We start from the raw sequence: 18041 nt of genomic DNA, 5'->3' as shown, positions 1-18041 counted from the left end.
ACAAAAGTAGCGAAACAAAACATTCGTGTCCCTGTAATCGTTCGTCTGTGTCATATTAAAGATCAGAGTACGATGGAGCTGCTTTTGTTTCCATCCTCTGGAACCTTCTGTAACTACACACTACCCAGATGATGGGTTATCCTTAAGAGAAACTTGGATTTTACAAGATTACATCCTTCTAAGACGTTTCTCTTCCTCTTAAGTGACACGTCATCCAACAATTGGCTTTTATTGCTGAGCTATGTTTTTGTTAAAGCTCGTAAGATTTTTAATCACTCACATGAAAACAAAGGCACAAGAAAACAATGCTGAGATTACACATCATTCTTCATCTAGATTCCTTTTTAATTTGAAAATAAAATAAAAAACATCATCAGAGCCAAATCAGAACCAAAAGTATTACATTTTTATCAAGTTAAATCTTTAAATGTTTTCAGGAGCCTTCCTCAGCACAGAAACTCTGAAAAATGCAGGATGTAAACGAAATAAAGCGAGGAGAGTAGAGCAGTGTGGGCTCCATAACAACTAGAATGATGAAAACAAGTTTCTCTGAGAACTCCAGAGAAAGTCAATACCATTGACTTTCTCTGGAGGCACTACCAGACTAGTGCCTCTAGTCTGGTATAGGAGGTAAAAAGCCACCAAAATAAAAAGCTTTTATAGAGAAGAATTTATTGTGGTCTGAAATTTGACACTTAAAATAAGACAAAAATATAAAACAACAAGTTTTAAAATGTTGATTAAAATGTTTATTTACTCTTCTGAAGATACTGATAACATGATGATCTTGTATTGTGCAACAAGCTTTCACAGTGGAACCACCTCACCTGCAGTAGCCATCCTGGATGCTCTGTGTTACAAATTAACTCTGGAAAGACAAAGTTTAGTTTGTACAATAAAGTTTATCTTACAGTTTTATTTCTTTTATTTCCCCTGATTTATGTTTTCAGAAATCTATCTAATTCAGTTTGTTTTAACCGAGAATCAGGAGAGCTATGTTTTTGCCTTACGGAAACCTCCAGTCACTAGGTGGCAGCAGTGTTTAAATTAATCAACATGGTGGCGCAAGCAGGTAGAAGAAGAAGTATATCACCCCACAGCGCTGACGGAGGAGAAGATAACCTGCGCGGATGGTTTGAAACCTCCAAATGGAAGAGATGGGGAAATTTGTGACAGAAAAAAGAAAAACGGCGTCAGAGGTTAGTACAGATAAACTATTAAATATTGTCAGATTCTCAACAGTATTTCAATTCAGAACTGTGCGCAATAATCTGACCTGCTAAAACTAAAAGCATGCAACAGTTTTTTGTTTAATTTTAACATCAAGCATTTCACCTTTGTAATTTTAAGATACTGACAAGATTCTGTCTATTTCTGTGGATACTCTCCTTAGGAATAGACATTATGTGCTCTTATGTTCTGGTCTTATTTCATAAAGACAATACATAATAGGTTTCTGTCATATTTTTTAAGTTTAGAATTATTAAAACATATTTTGGGAGACCAAAAATAATTATTTCCTATTTCTTTTATTATTATTACTATTTTTTAAGGTCAACATGAAAGGAAACCTGGCTCATCCACTCATCAGCATTCCAGACACTTGGTGACGGTAAGGAATTGTGGTCATGTAGTGACAAGCAGAGTAAAGTTCTGTGTTCTCTGTATGTGTTAGGTAAAATGTTGCCATACTGAAGTAATAGGATCATGTAGCTTAAGAATGAAAGTGGTGTTGAGATTGACGCCTTAAGGACACTCACATTTGATCTTTTGAGTATTTAAAATCATAACCACAAAACGACAGGAAGTAGTCATGAGGTAAATAAGACAGAACCTATTCGCTTACATAGCAAATCTTATCTAAATGTGACAACCAGAAGGCAAAACATGCAAAAAAGGATTTGTGCCAACACTGTGTGACTGTTGGCTTTGGAGGTCTTAGGCAGGAAAACCCGCAGCCGCCATGCGCTGCTCCTGCTGAGTTGATATATGCACAGCACTTTTTATCCCGGTTTTTTGAAGAAAGCGTAGCCTCAAAAGTCAGACAGCTGCCATCGGGGATAAAAATGTAACGTCAGCAGCAGGAACTGAGAGAGGAGTCTGTCGTTGTTGAACCCATTAGAGAGTTTTCTAAATCCAGCCATATACAATAAGCCACACTAGAGCGAATTTAAACAAAATTAATCTGAGTCATGTTGAGTTATAATGGTCCTGTTGACTGGCAGGTGTAATGTGGTATAGTGACGTATTTTAATATGACTAATGCCAAACGGTTTTACTAAGCGAAGCATCCCTGATCGTAAAATGAATAAAGCAGATTAGCGTTAATCTGAAACGATTTCTCCAGGCTTGTAGCTTTAAATTGAGTTCCATTGCAGGAAACCAGTTTGTATGAACGTTATTATTTTCTGATAACAATGATCAAACATTCTGTAAAAATTATACCGTACGCTCGTGGATGGCTGCAACAAACATGTGGTGGAGGTGCAGTTTGCTGTGGGATATTAGTGGGGTTTTATGTGCATTTGAGTTTATTTTAATTAGCCTGAGCCTGCAGATAAAATCTTCAAGAAATCACTCAAAACATGTATTCTCAGTACGTGCTGAAATTACAGCTTTCAAGAACGTGAGTATTTAAACTTCTGTCCTTAAAATGTCTTAAAATTAATTTTTTAAAAAAGAAGAAAATTAGCCTTAAATATGGTAGTCACAGGTCTTACATTTAGTCTGTAACTACAAAGCTGGCAGAATCCCACAAACATCCCTTATTTTTTTTTTTGTCTTAAATTTCATTTAGGTTGGCATTAAAAAGGTCTTTAAAAGTCTTAAATTTGACTTGATGTAACCTGCAGATGCCCTGCGTCCAGAACTGTCAGAATGTTCCTGTCCTCGTGCAGACGGTAATTTTAATTAACCAAAGTGTTGCTTCGAAACGCATCAGCTGACTTGAGCGAGACTTCAGTGCCGAACTCCAGCGTTGGCACTGAGCTTGGAGGCCGGTGTGGATTGAATTGCGAAAGGGGTAAAAAAAAAAAAAAAAAAGAACAAGTGGCAAAATGAACGAAAATGACAGCTTCATCACCCAGTCACAGGAGAGACCGATGAGCACTCTCTTTTTTTTTCCCCAGCAACCCCCGTCTCTATCAGTCATCTCATTTTAACCCAATCCGCTAGAGAGAACATGTCTCCGCCGTCAATTACAGCAGATTTTTGCCACAACAAAGCCGATCAGATGAAAACGCTGCCTGAGCTCGCTCTCCTCCAGTGAACATGTCAAGCTGCTCTCTCTGCTGTGAAGGAGGACTCTCAGAGCTGTTGTGTAACAATGTGTTGAGCAGCTCAGATTAGACTTATTTATTCATAACAGATGTGGGGGTTATTTTTTTTTCTCTAAACTACAGTTATGTGCTCACATATTTATTAGGCCAACTCTAGCTGTGTCATTGCTCTAAATTATGAAATTACCATTGTCACAGCTGAATCCCCGATGCTCCATCTATGTTCAGTTTTAGTTTGTTGGTGCCTGTTGTAATCTGCAGACCATTTTCCAGCGTCTTTGGATTGTGGGACACTTGTGGGTGTCCTGGTTGGTTAACGCGACCAGCACCATGCACAGTAATTCAGTGTTCTGAAATTTGAGATCCTCACCTTGTCTACTCCTGAATTTTTCCCCAATATTTTCCATTGTTTTGTACCTATGTAATTAGGGATGCACCATCATTTTGTTTCTGGAAACTGATAACCGATAGTTTTCTCATTCCGAAGGCCAATGAACGATAATAGCTGATAACATTCCTGGCCCTAAGACAGACCAGTGAGCAAAAAGACCAAAAACAGTCGACTCTTTAGAAAGATAATATAAAAACTACTTTTGCCATGTCAGCAGTTGCCGTATCTCAAATGAACATCTATTTAAGTAAAGCGCCTTATACTTAAAGTTGGTGTATTTGTCCAATCAGTTGTTGCCGAAAGCTGACATTAGGAACAAATACTAAAGTCCAATTATGCATAACAATTTATTTGAAATAATTTCATTTGAATTAGCTTTGAAACCCAATTAATTAGATGTTTCCTGATCTGCTCCTGACTGAAGTCAGTAAGATTTGTATTTTTATTTTTTTTATTTTTTTGATGTATCAAGCGTTAAGATTTCTAAACATCTGATGGTAGCAGAACCAGCCGTCACAATTTTCATCATTTCCTGCAGTTCATCAGTTTAGAAAATGGAGAGCTGGTGTTTTGTTCCGTTGTGCATGTTGTGAGTCAACAGGACTTCAGCTGGTGATGGTCGTGGTCTTGGCATGCCCTCCTGGCTTACAAAGAAAGAGACTAATGAGGATTTTCTGTGAAGCAAATTGTGCTGAGATCTGGCCACTTTGGAAGCTCACGACGTTTTCTGTTGAAACTGCTGATCAGATCGATTCCCAGTAAACTGGGCGGCTTTTTTGGGGGGGATTTGCAACGTTTTGTTAACTTTTACCCTTTTAAATAATTTGACTTGGCTTCTGAAAATATCTGTGGAGAACATATGAGTATATAAAAGAAAACATAAAGACAAATATATGTAAGAATATACAGAAAACAGGTGACAGTGGGAGGGTCTGGCATTCCTTTACAGGGAGTTTGGAGCTAGCTGAGCTTATCAATGCAGAAAATATCCATCATCCTACATGAACTGGAAGAAATTATGAAAAAATCGTGAACAACTGATTCTTTGCATGAACTTGTGAAAAGCAAGAAAGAAGAGAGAGAGGGAGAAAGAGAGAGAGATGGAGGGAGAGAGAGAATTCAAATGGAAGAAATTTATGCAATTACTCAACAGACCGTTTTTCTTTTTGATAGATTAAAAATTTCACTTCTACTATTTAAAATGATTCCACCTCTACTGCACATCATATTTTACTCTGTACTTGTCAAATCTTTTTTTCCCCCTCAGGTGACAAGTTTAATTAGCACTTTGAGAATTTCTGAACTTTCTCGTGAATCTTTCTTCACCAGCTATAAGACATCTGTGATATGGAAGATAAACAAAACTTTTTTTTATAGAAAAAGAATGAAACGTCAATGAAAAATGTCATAAGATTAGTATAGCTAATCTTACAAGCCTCACCAGCTTGTATGTCATTGAAACATTTATAAGCAGGAAACGGGAAAATGCTAATACAAGAGCACGGTGAAAAACGGGTAAAATCTGTTCGTTTCTCTGCCAAATCGGGAGACTTGACAGGTACGGGAAGAAGTTGGGAACCAGCAGGACTCTTCCCAGAGCCGGCTGAGTGATCTGGGATGTGACCAAGAACCCGAACTACAGGCATCATGATGTGATGTCATTCGAAGGGCCGAGTTTGACTTCTGAGAATCAGCACGAGAGTTAAGTCTCTGCGATTTCACCTGTAAAAGTTTGTACTCAGTCCCGCATCAGTTTGAGGAAAATTCATCTGTTGTTTGATCTTTTTTTTTTTGTCTGTGCTCCGTCTCTGTTCTGCGTTTCATGGAAAGCTATGATTTCACCTGGTTTTCAGCTCACACCGGGTTTCGGTCCGCAGCTGCTGTGATTGTCAGAAGCCCTCGTCATACAAGTCAAACAGAGCTCTGTCTGTCTGTCTGCTTTCTGTCTGTGTGTCTGTGAAACCTTCGGGAATCTAAGCCATATCGCAGGCGGGCCACACGGAGATCACAGTGAATTATTTATGCGTTTCCTGCCCAGTGCCCCGCTCATCTCAGAACAGCACTGAATGTTTGAGCCGGGGCAGGCCGGGACATGCCTTCAGGCTGCCATTACGACAGAGTACTACACAGGCAGCTTTCATAGCAATCGATATGCTCTGTTTCCACTGTAGAGGTTTATTAAAACAGCAGCAACATATATATGTATATATATAAATATATAATGCTAAAGATGTGTTTGGAATGATTACAGATGTGGTTTTAAAAGGAAAGGGGGCTGAATATCGGATCTGAACATGTCGTGAAGAGGCAGCTTTACCATTTATGGTTTATTTCCCCCCTGACAATCCGTTGCATTTCAAGGAACATTGGTGAATGCACTCCTCTGACTCCAGCAGTGACACAGACACATTGTTGAAGTGATTGGATTGCAGGAAGTGGTCAAATTGGTTTGTTGTTGTCGTCTTCGGTGCAGAGCCGGAGGCCAGCAGCCCAGCGCCGAGGTGACAGCATCTGATAAAGACCGCAGCCGGAGGGGAAGCCGGGACAGCACATGTTACGCCTGTTCTCATGAATCCCGCTAATGCAGTTACTGTTGCCACAAGCGGTTTGGAAAGTAATGAGCTAGATGACCCCTTTGTGACTCGGGGTCACATGGTGTTCTGCTCCTCAGCTGGGACTTTGCTCTGGGGGAGAAGTTGTTTATTTTGTTGAAAGGTATGAAAACACTGCAGAGATATTTATATCTCCAAACTGATGCAGAAAGATTAAGAGGCCTCAAGCAAACCTAGAGGACACACAATCACGTCTTTATGGTTCAGGTAGAGAGACGCTCAGAAGACGGCGAAATGCTGTTTGTCACTAATGAAATGTTTGAAAAAAGAAAAAAAAAACTTTTCTAGACTTTTTTTTTGGCGTGTTTTTATGCTTAAACCATAATTTGCAAAACAGTGCTGGTCTTAAAATGCTGTCCTGATGTGAGATATGATCAAATATGACCATATTCAGGACTTTTCATAATTTGTTTGGGGTCTTTTTAAGTAGGTGTTGTGCAAACTAACAGCTTTTAACTCCCAACAAATGATGTATTCATGATATGTTGCATGTCATCTATGTAAACAGCCACATTTCAACACTGACAAAAAAAATTAATGACTAAGTATAAAATGTGTGGAAACTGATTAGTAAAGGTGTAAAAAGTTACTCCCTCCTTCATCCAGAAAACACATTAGTGTATTTATTTATTAATTACTTTATTTGTGAATTGCCTCATAAGAAAATGGGTAGCTAAGGAATCTGAAGCACTCCACACCAAAGCAATGCAAGAACAGCCGGTCATGATGGTACCGGAGCTCTTGATGACCCTCTGGCTTGTTTCACATTCCCCAAAAAGCCGTTTTGCTCCTTTGCCGTTCGCAATTTTGATCATTTCATACAAGATTTTTTTTCTGGGTGAGAACTTGTACCTTCTGCCACAGGATATTTTGTACCATCAAATCAAATCCAACAAAAGGACATGTCATTCCTGCTTTGACAGGAGACAATTTAAAGTCATTTGTTACACCATTTCCCCATAAGGAAATGTGGTTGTTTGACTCCAGTAAATATTTACCAGGAAGAGGACACTTACTGCATGTTTTTCAAAACCAGGGTAGTTTTCTGGGGCCATGAATACCCATGTGTTTAATCTGTATCTACGAGGGTAAAAACTGGTTATCAGGATTGATGTTTAGCTCTAAAAGCCCTTGAGGTACTAATAGCAAACTGACCCTGGACCATCCGAAACTAGAGTGGTGAACACGTGGGATGCCAAAAGTCAGCCAGAAGGCCTGACGGCACCCAATAAACACCGGTAAAATGATGTCATACTGTGGGATTGGCTGACATTTTCTTAGCAATTTTACAACAAAATGAATCTAAATTTTCTCTTAGACATGAGGGTTTGGTTGTCTGTCCTGCATGTCTTTGCATTGGCCAGGTAATGTAATGATTAACCGGCCTGCAGTTCTGTGACATTGAACAGGACTGTGTGAAATGGATGGGTGGACAGAAGTTATTTCAATCTATGCTGTTGAAATCCAAATGAGTTGAACCCAAAACGTATGTAGTTTGGTTCTGTCTTGTGGAAACAAGTTACATTTCATCTCCTGTGATGTCCAGAAAGCTTCTTGTTGTCTGATTAAAATGCGTGTTTTTCCATTTCCATCTTTTACGCCTTACAGTTCAAACGTGAACATGTTGTCATACTGCAGAAAAGTTAATTTTAGCATTTTCAGAGGAGACGTGGCTGCTGTGATGCTTCCCCTCTTCACTCACAGGTGAAACTGGAGAAATGTGACAAATGACTGCAGCCTGTCAGGAAGCATTACCTGGTTTTTTTTTATTGTTCTGGTGTGGCAGCATTGAACTGATCGCTCTGATCTCCAGACTGTGCAGAAAAGTCTCAGATGTTCAAATAACATTTGACTGAACAAACAAGAAGAAATCGAGTCGCCCTCTGATTGATACTCGGAGATAATAATTCTCTCCTGAATCGTTTTCATGTTTTTCTAAATTTATCACAAAGGTAGGACGTTTAGCTGCTGCTCACTCAGAAGGACGTCGCAGTGTTTCTTTTATTTTCCTCACAGATTCCAAGAGGGAAAACTAGTTTTTAGGAATCAGTTTTTAAATTTCCTTTTAAAATTAGGATATGAGTTGTGACAACATCCATTTGGTACAAAGTAGTATATTTAGTATATATCATCTTTTTGATCACCAGCAAAAATGACAATCAAATTTTTTTTGCAACTTTAGTTTTTAATACTTTTTTGGCCTTTGAGTAAATTTTGAATACACGTGGCATAAACACACCTGGACAAAATTGTTGCTACGCCTGTTAATAACCAAACAAATCTACAATTGTCACTGAAATAATTTGCAAATGACAAAAGTAACTATTTATAGAAGATTTAAAGAAAATTAGCTGCTGAAAATCAGACGTTGCTTTTGAAATTAATAATAAAAAAAAAATTAATTAAGATTAATAATAATTAACAGATTAATAACAATAAAAAAAACAGATGAATAATTTAAAAAACTAATAAAAGGCACAAAGACAAAATTATAGTACCTTGAGAAAAGATTTTAAATGATTTGACTGTTAAACTAATGTGAGTCGTCTAATTCACATTGAAAGCATCTTCAGGCTTGTAGTCAGTCAGTCTGCCTTGTTTAAGGAGGACCAGTAGTGACACGTTGGCTACCACACTGAACATGGAGCTCAGAAACCTAAGGAGGGAGATCCAGGAGGCTAGAAAGAAAATTATAGACAGGCATATTAAAGGTAAAAATCTATAAAACCGTCTCAAAGCAGCTTAATGCTGCAGTTTCACATATTCAGACGTTAAAGGACTGTCGCCAACCTGCCTGGTCGTAGCAGGAAGATTGATGACAAAGAAGAGAAGGATAATACAAACGGTAACCAAAGAGCACAGAACAAATAATGTAATGCTAAACTTGAAGGTCAAGGTTCATCTGTGTCAGGTCAAGCAGTTTGTCATTTTTTTCATCCAAAGTGGACTTAATGGATGACGACCAAGGAGGATGCCACTGTTGAAAGCTAATTTTAAAAAAATGTTACTGAAATTCGCCCTGATTCGCATCGACAAGCCAGAAAGTTTCTGTGATGATGATCTGAAGCTGCTTAGCTGTGTCTAGCACAGAGCATCTTGAATCTGTCCAGGGTCTTAATGAAATCTGAAGACTGTGGAGTCACTCTGGAGAGAAATGTGCTGCTGAGTGGAGAGCTTGGTCTCAGTCTCAGGTCAGGGGGTCTTCCAACGGGATAATGACCCAAAATATACGGCTAAAAACACTCAAGAACATCAAAACATTGAATTATTCTGAATTGGCCTTTTATGAGACCTGATGGAAATCCTACTGAACATCTGAGACAACTGGAGTAGAGGGAGTGGGTCAACATGTCTGTGGACAGGTGCCTCAAAAGGTTGTGCAACAATATGTTAAGTAACAAGCAGCATCATTTTTCTTCAAGCCTGTTTCATTAGTGATTTTTTTGTAATATGGTGTCTGATTTTAATTAATTGATTTTCAGTAAATTACTACTTTTGTCAGTGTAGAGTTATTTCAGTGACCATCTTCATGGTCTTCAACAGAGATGTACCGTTAATTTCGTCTGTATGTAAAACGTATCTCCACTGATACATGTTTCGCCTGTTCTCAGTTTTGTTACCAAGGCTTTATCTTTATATTTTGTGACCTTCAGTAGAGTTGCTGCTTTATGACAGAAATCTTCTTCGGTAGGATTCTCATTTCAGTCGAGATGAAGAACGGAAACATCCTCTCGGTGAAAGTGTGCGTAAAAGTGTGCACGTGTGTGTTAGTGTCCAGATCAGAGAACGACAGCCTGCCTTTGTCCCAGTCCAGATTCACTCTTATCCTGCAGAGCGTCTTCTGTACTGGAAGCGCAGTGGGAGGAGCTGTTGGCGACCGTGCTTTGTATTCGCCTTCAAAGAACCCTATTACGAAAAGTCCGGACCGGGTCTCTCCTTTCCTCTGAACCGACTCCGCTAACACACCGAGGGACCAGAACGAGCTGTCTCCAACGTCGACGTCCCAGCTGTGACTCCCCGAGTCGAAGGCCTTGGAACTGAGGACGGACGACCAGCCGTCGAACCTCTCCGGGTTGTCAGGGAGGTCCTGCTTCTCTTCCAGCCTCAGGCCGGTCAGGTCCTTAGACAGTTTGACATCTACATCAGCAGTGTTTGGGTCCAGGACGAGAGGCGTGTAGGAGACAACGTCCCTCATGCTGCTCCAGATGCTGAAGGCCAGGTTGCCCCGATGTTTGGCCTGGTCTATCAGGGCGCCTGAGGGCAGCTGTGGAACCTCCAGCAGGGGGCAGCGCTCCACTCTGTCCGCTGCTGCCCTATAGCTGTAAAGGAAAGGGATGTCTTCTGCTCCCAGCTCCTCTTCTGTCTCTCTGATTATGTCTGAAAGTGCTGCCATCTCCCTGCTCAGTCTCTCTATCTTCCTCTTCATCATTTCACTCTTCTGCTCCTCTTCCTCCCTCAGTGCTGCCAGCCTGTCCTCCTCTTCCTCTGCTAGAAACCGCCGAAGCTTCTTGAACTGCTCCTTAATCCGCCTCTCCGTGTGCCTGGCCTGGAACTTAATATGTTCTGCCGTCCGATCAAACTCGTCTTTAGCTTTCTTCCCGAGCCTCAGCCTCTTCTTTATGGGTTCCAGATTTTCCTGCAGTTCCCGCCGTTTCCTCTGCGCCGCTTCCTCGATGGGCCTGATCCTGTGGTTGACGTGCCTCGCCGAGTCTCTGCAGATGTGACACAGTGGCTGCTCATGGTCCAGACAGAAGAGTTTGAGTTTCTCAGAGTGCAGACTGCACAGAGCCTCCTTTGATCTGTAAGCCATTTACTCTTCGACCGAAGCTGAAAACACAGCAGACCAACAGAGAGTCCAGTTAGTCATGGTTTCCTCCTCTCTGTTCATTCTAGAGACTGAGTTGTGTTTCTGGTCAGACTCACCGTCAGTGTGTGGAGTTTGAGCAGCTCGGAGCAGAAAAGTCAGAGTTTTCCATTGTTTTCTCTCTCTCTTGCGTTTGGAGTCGCTCAGAGGAATCTGACGGTGTGTCACTCTGGTCACAAAGTGCTTCCTGTTTGAATCCAGCTGGGCTGTTTTAAGGGTGGGTCTTGTTTGTCCTGCTGATTCATCTGTGGAAACCTGACATTTAACGTCTCGTTTATCATAAACAATTTAACAAGCTTTCTGTCTTTACCTACATAGATGACCACCAGAGAATAAACATCGTCAGTTCTTGCATCCAAAATATTCCAGATGAAGTCTATATGTGTAGAGTTCACAGCCTTGGGATTTTTCTAGGTGTGTCAGAAAAGGGGCGGGGCTTAAACCTGCTAGACCTCATATTTTAAATACTGGTGTCCACATGGGACTGACATTCATTTAATTAAGTTGTTTTCGGTTTTCGACTCCTTGTAATCATTTAAGATCCAAATCTGTGGAACCCTCCACAGATTCAGACTGTGGTGAAAACTAACTGTGTATCACTGAAAACCTCACAGCAGTTTTTCAGCTTCACATATCGCTTCATCCACTGTTGTTTTCAAATGCACTTCAGTTTATTGAGTTTTTTTTCCCCAGAAGTAATCCATCAAGTAGAAGCCTGGACTTTGACAGGACCATTGAAACGACTTGATTATTTTTTTTTTTCTTTTTTTGTCAGCTACTCTGTTATAAATTTGCTGCTGTGTTTGGGATCATTGTCCCGATGAAAACCCAGTTAATTATGACCCATTTGACAGTTTTTTTTTTTGTTTTTTTTTACAGTGGAGCCAGTTTGTGCAAAACGATTCCAAATCATTAGACTGTCAGTAATTTCCTTATGAAAAAAATTGTCTAATTAGAATCAGACATTGTTTTAGACATTGAATTTATACTGATTTTTTATCCTGTGCAGTTATGTATCTAATGCCACATTTAAAATGTCACCTGCAAAACATTTGCCTTCAAAAATTCACCTGCAAACTAGTCACAAATTGCTGTTACCTGGTTAGCGCAACAGCGTTTTATCCACTTGTTTTTCTTATCAATAAAATTCAAAACATTTTGATTAAAATATTACACAAAAGTGAGAATGTCTGCTTTAGTAACATAATAAGACATGAAATTAGGAAGCTACAAAGCTTCTCATAAAAATACTGAATACGAAAACAATTTATTAACATACAAAACATGAATTTTTGCAAAGTTTGGTAAAAATATGAGGCTATAGAGCCGCCTCTCTGAGATGAGCTGAACTTCCCGTCACTACTGTCTTTGTTTAAATCAGGAAATGAGATTCAATGTCTCAGTGTACTTGGAAAGGTCAAATTAATAAAGAAAATCCAAATAAAATGCTGAGCCTTTGATCGAATGACTGAACACCAGGGAGTCAGCAGCTGAGCGGCCCGGTCCTCACAGAGACGATAGCACACACTAAGAGAGGACAACAGATAAGGAGCAGCAGAAATCAATAACCCCAGAATCATGAAATCATAATCCTCCCTGCACTTATGAACTGCAACAGCCGCTTCATCAAGGTCATGGCTGATTTCTTTTCCCTTCTTGTATTTGTGATAACGGGATATAAAGGCTTTTGAAGTTTCTTAAATCACGAGTTGAATCATAAAATTCATAAAAATGTTTCATGCTGCTGAACAAGATGGAAAACTTTTATGTTTTATTTTCCCAAGACAAAATAGGCAACAAGACATAATATTATGCAACTAAAAGGCTAATGTAGGCAGCCTAGAATATGCACATAGGGCTGATTTTAAAAAGAAATCTGTTGAACAGCAACAACAAAGGAAATGTTGAAATGTACGGAACAACATACAAGGCAAAATTTCCAAAATCACTTCTTTTTCACTTTTTTTTTTATACATCTTAATATTTCAAATTTCTTACTTGAGAGCAAAACAGGTCTGAAGTCAAATTCCTTGTTTATGTGAAAACCTTGAAAATAAAGCTGATCATGATTCAGAAAAATATGAAAGGAGACATATAAAAAGTAGTTAGATTGTTGGAAAATTAGCATTTAAAACTCAACTACAAATCATCTACAATTCTCTCTAAAATGTGAGTATTAGCTCACCAGTCTTAACATCCTGTCTACTTGGGTATAAATTTATCCTTTGCTTTAAATCTGATGTGCAGCAAGGAAAGACAAAACTCTTTTTGTTTCTTTTCTTTTTTTTTTTTTTTTAGATTTGACACCCCTTTCATATGCCTGAAGCCTTTTTTGGAGTCAAGACGTTCTTCTCATTAAACATTATTTAAAATCACAGTTCGAATTTCATTAGCCGAGAACATCCTAACCCCTGGATATGCAACCTCACACAAGAGCGATAGGAGCACAGCACCATGGGGAAGAGCTATTCATCATACTTGCCCTCAGGAAACAAACAAGGAAATGGATCTAGGCTGTTGTTTAGCACTCTTCTCCTATATTTATCCCCCCAAGGTCATGAGTCTGGAGGAGGCACACTGGGGGATAGAGATGATGGTCCATCCATGTGTGCTACGTCTGCACAGAGCCACAGAGCCAGAGGTAATCGCTGCTGGGAGGGGGGAAATTAGGTTAGCAAAACATGGAGCAATTGGCAATCAAAGCTTGAAAACGTACGCTCAGCAATGCACATTTGAGTGCCTTGAGTTTATTTTTAGAAACCTGAACAACATTCATAGATGAAGAAGTGAAATATAAAAAGGCTTTATCATGGAAATATGGAAAAAATATACAGTGGTTCCAAGAAGGAAAAAAGCATAGTTCTTTGTAAATAATTATCACATTATGTAAAAACCTGCAGTGTTTGATTGAGACACTGTTGCATTCTGGGTGGCCACTTTCCCCATTTCCCCAGTTAAAAAAATATGTTTTCCATTTCCAAACCTCACAAAGAGGATTAGTACCTTAAGAAAATATAAATATAATACAGATTTCTTTAACTTCCTTACAATTAAATGTTTCTGATCATCAGATAGAAAATATAAATATAATACAGATTTCTTTAACTTCTTTACTCACAATTAAATGTTTCTGATCATCGGATTTCAGCATCCATCTAAAGAAAACCTGAGTAAACACAAAAGAAGGAATCCAGAAAATTTTAAGATTGTAGGTCTCAAACTAAGATTTGTTTTCATGATTCAACAACCAGAAAGAGACTTGGCAAAAAAACAAAAAATAGACAAAAAAAAAAAAAAAAAAAAGACAGCAGCTGGAGACAGGTCACAGTTTTTTTGGTTTTACCTTTTGGCCATTGTTCAACTTCTTTAGATGCCTTCATGTTATTTTGTTTAAAACATTTCCTTTAATCCTTTCAGACCATCACATCTTCAATTATTATTTTCCCAATGCTGTCATAGGACATTTGCTATATATTTTTTTAACAAAAACACAGAACCTTCTAATTACTTATTCTCTTTGTGTAATGTGAAGATAAAGGAGTGTGGCAGCCATGTTATAATATACCAAGAGCCAACAAGGTCATGATCACATTTATAAGGTTGGGGAATAAAAACATGTGCACAACCCTGTATGTCATCCTGGTTGTGTGTTGCATAGTTATTCTTTGAAAGTGAACAAAGCACACATTCTCGCACATTTCCATGGCTAGTCTTGCTCCCTCCAAAGCCCTCATTAAACGCTGCTGTTTGAGATTTCTGCTTACAATACTTTGAACTGCTGCATCGTTGTGAGGCGCTAATAGGACTCTCTCTCTCTCTGTGTCTTTGTGCTCGCTCCTGCAGCCTCACTGCGTTCAGGTTCGTAGAACCAGCAGACCCTGGTACTCTGCTACATTCACTGCTTTCCTGCTTACAAAGAGAAGCTCCTCTTGCCTCGCAGTTCACCGCAACGCCGAAGCACAGGCTGACAATATTTCTTCATTTATGAATAAAAAGTCAAAACAAAGAGGACCAAGCAGAGAGAACATGACAAGTTCCTCCTGCCTCCCCATCCATCTACCTGTCTAAATTAGATGACTCTATAAGCAGATGAGGGTGGGACTGGTTCTGACTCATCCTTGTGAGCGCGGCTATTATCTGTGCAGCAACTCTATTTACTGTGCATATTCATCTTTGTGTCCCAGATCGCTCACTGGTTTTTGTTAGCTTTTGGCACCAAAACTTCACTAGAAGCAAGCAGGTTGAAAAGTGACATTTCTTCATTATTAACAAGAAAGATTAGAAAGAACTTTATTAGGTGGCTTCGCATACTCTTCGGTGAGCTGGTAATTCAACATGTGGGCGGCAGAATATGAGGAGCAGGTGCAACATTAAAAACCCCTGCTAAATCTAGATACCCCCTACTTGTCAGATCATGAACATGGTAGCTGGGTCGTTGTCTTGGGGATTGTGACATTAGCAGCAATTCCTCCTCTTTGATGGTGAGCTTATTTCACTGAACCCGCAGATGCTGTAAAGTTGATGTCTTTGTCCTTTGGAGTCCTACTAGAGAGGCAAGAAAAAATCTAGAAGAGGTCCAGCATGTGGTTTGTCACAATCATTGTATTAGACACAGAGGGTACTCTGTGTCTAGATCAAACCTAAAGTAGTATTTTAGTTTATCTTATCTGGAGCTGGATGACAGACCTGGTAGGTCAAGAAAGAACTGAGACTAGGAGGGAGATTCATTCAAGAAAACTGAATAAAAATGCTCACCTTGCAGTTTTTTGTAAAACGTTTTGAAGACCATGTGTCAAAACGTTTGACACATGGTCACAAAACGTCCAAAGCATGAGTCTAGAAGTTAGCTGCACATTATTTCTAAGCAAAAATGAACCAGAAATCTCACATGTACAATAGAGCTGCTCTTCCAGCTTTTAATTAAATCTACTGTAAATATCAGAGCTGAGAAAAGTTTAACATCATCTGCATAGAACTGCTAATAGATCTCAAAATGAGCAGAAGCCCTGAAACAGAACCTTGTGGCACGCCACAGGCAAGGACATCAGACAGTTTACCCTGGCCATGGAAATTTCTTGACTTGATTTTGGTGATGCGATTCCAAGTGAATGCATTGGCCTCCTTAGATTTACTACGTTTACTACCTCTCTAACAAAAAAGGGACGACCTGGATTTAACTAGGCAAATAGGTACAGACCTTCAATTGGATGATTATTTTAGCTCGCCATATTTAATCCTAAGTGAGGCATTGAGTAGCTTCTTGGAAGATGCTGGATGTGGTAGAACCAACATGGATGTTGGAAGATGTATCCTGTGGGGAAAAAAGTTAGTCTGTTTAGCCTTCCTGCAGTCCCATGAGGGGTCGAGCGCACCGAGCCAGAATGGAAATATATCGAAGCTGCTGAAAGAGAAGTAGTATTTCTCAATATTACTCATATTTTGGCGCCATCTTCATGAGTGTCAAAAAACGTGTTGGTCTCTTTGATAGTAATCAACCAAGTTAGACTAATTAGGTCTCAAAGAGACTTGATCTCTAAAGAGACCAGGGCAGTCTTGACTGAACTGTGCAGAATATTAGTATTTTACAGTGCTGTGCACCTGAGCTAATGCAAATTTATGTAGTCAAATTTGTATTTATTAAACCAGCAAACAAGGTCATTTTTATGTAATATCTCAACAACTTCGGACAGAATGCCTAAATGATCTTTTTATTTTTGATTGTGTGGCAATAAAAATTATTAGTGTGTACAGACATAAATTCAGGTGGCGAACAAATATAAACTTTACTTAATGCCACTGACTTCATATTCTCGTTGTATGTGTCTTTACATGACATTTGCATTTTGTTCAATGCATGTGGACAAAATGTGCATTTTGTTCACATTTTGGACACAAACTAATACTCTAAAAGCTACGGGAGTAAATAAAAAAACGTTTCTACATCCACAGACTTTCATCTTTACACCTGGTAAAGTTGGCAGGCGCCTGCCAACATGTGAGAGGCAGCAGCAGTGCTGTTATAAAAATAGCCACATTTCTATACATTTCAACTCCTTTGACATGTTTTTAATAGTTTATTTTTGTCTTCTGGGTTCGGTCCTGTCATGTATTAGGAAGGGACTTGATTTTTACCTCTCTGTTCTCCGTCGGCTCCCCGTCGGTCCCATCTCGGTTGCTCTCCTTTCATGGGGATGTTCAAAGCCGTCGGTGGGACGCAGAGTGGAAGACATCATTTGAATTTCAAGGGGCTGACAGAACACATTGCTTCTATCAAGTGTAAAGGTCCTTTTGACAAGAAAGTGCCCTCGAAATTAATCATCTACATTGAGAGTTCTTTGCCGGCTGCCAACAGGGCGAGCAGCCAAAGAGGTTGTTACAGAGAGCAGGGAGATATAGCCAGACTTCATTAAAAGAAATATACGGCCAGAACCCTCCCACAGCACGCCGATTCCAGGCCCCAAACATGTTTTTACGAGGCAAGCAGCATGAGGTTAACCGGTCCCATTTGTGCTTCTTATTCACATCTGTCCATTTCTTCTGTTTAGCACAGAAAAAAAAAGAAAAGGTTCTTAAATTGTGTCATTGCCAATGCACCCTGGGGAGGTGTAAAATGATCCATGAAAACACAAAGCTGGAGCTTCTCCTTAGGCCCCGTTGATGAGACATACGGCGTACGATGAGCAGCAGACAGCCTCCAGTCATCAGCGCTACGGGCTAATTAGCCATCACTAATGTGTAGCAGCTTGATTTACGGGGCCTGTCCCTTTTATGTCTCCATGGAGACAATGTAATCTCTAAGGACCGGTGTAGGCCCACTAGATGATGCCATAAAAAAGCACTTATGGCCACTTAGTATACTGTCACCACTTGGAGGAGGGCGTACAAGAGAGTGTGTG

At 39.6% G+C, this 18041-nt stretch overlaps 1 protein-coding gene and 1 long non-coding RNA gene across 2 annotated transcripts; one reads left to right on the top strand and one right to left on the bottom strand.

The window, feature by feature from the left end:
• Positions 1-1106: 1106 nt before the first annotated feature.
• On the top strand, positions 1107-13885 carry LOC107837829 (uncharacterized). The gene is made up of 3 exons (XR_001663876.1): positions 1107-1199; positions 1554-1612; positions 13700-13885. It is a non-coding gene; the product is annotated as an uncharacterized LOC107837829 (long non-coding RNA).
• Positions 8781-11954, bottom strand: LOC103147320 (nuclear factor 7, brain-like). The gene is made up of 2 exons (XM_007565591.2): positions 11205-11954; positions 8781-11108 (listed from the first exon to the last, which is right to left on the bottom strand). The coding sequence occupies exon 2, from the start codon at positions 11089-11091 to the stop codon at positions 9931-9933; it is 1161 nt and encodes a 386-aa protein (XP_007565653.1). The 5' UTR covers positions 11092-11108; positions 11205-11954; the 3' UTR covers positions 8781-9930.
• Positions 13886-18041: the final 4156 nt, after the last annotated feature.

The sequence above is a fragment of the Poecilia formosa genome, unplaced genomic scaffold (assembly GCF_000485575.1).
Source record: "Poecilia formosa unplaced genomic scaffold, Poecilia_formosa-5.1.2 Scaffold180, whole genome shotgun sequence".
Taxonomy (NCBI): Eukaryota; Metazoa; Chordata; class Actinopteri; order Cyprinodontiformes; family Poeciliidae; genus Poecilia; species Poecilia formosa.
This window is presented reverse-complemented; position numbering and strand designations above follow the sequence as displayed.

What these genes read in the sequence shown, in the direction of transcription:
- LOC103147320 (XM_007565591.2), bottom strand. Translation starts at nt 11,091, where the DNA reads ATGGCTTACAGATCAAAGGAGGCTCTGTGCAGTCTGCACTCTGAGAAA.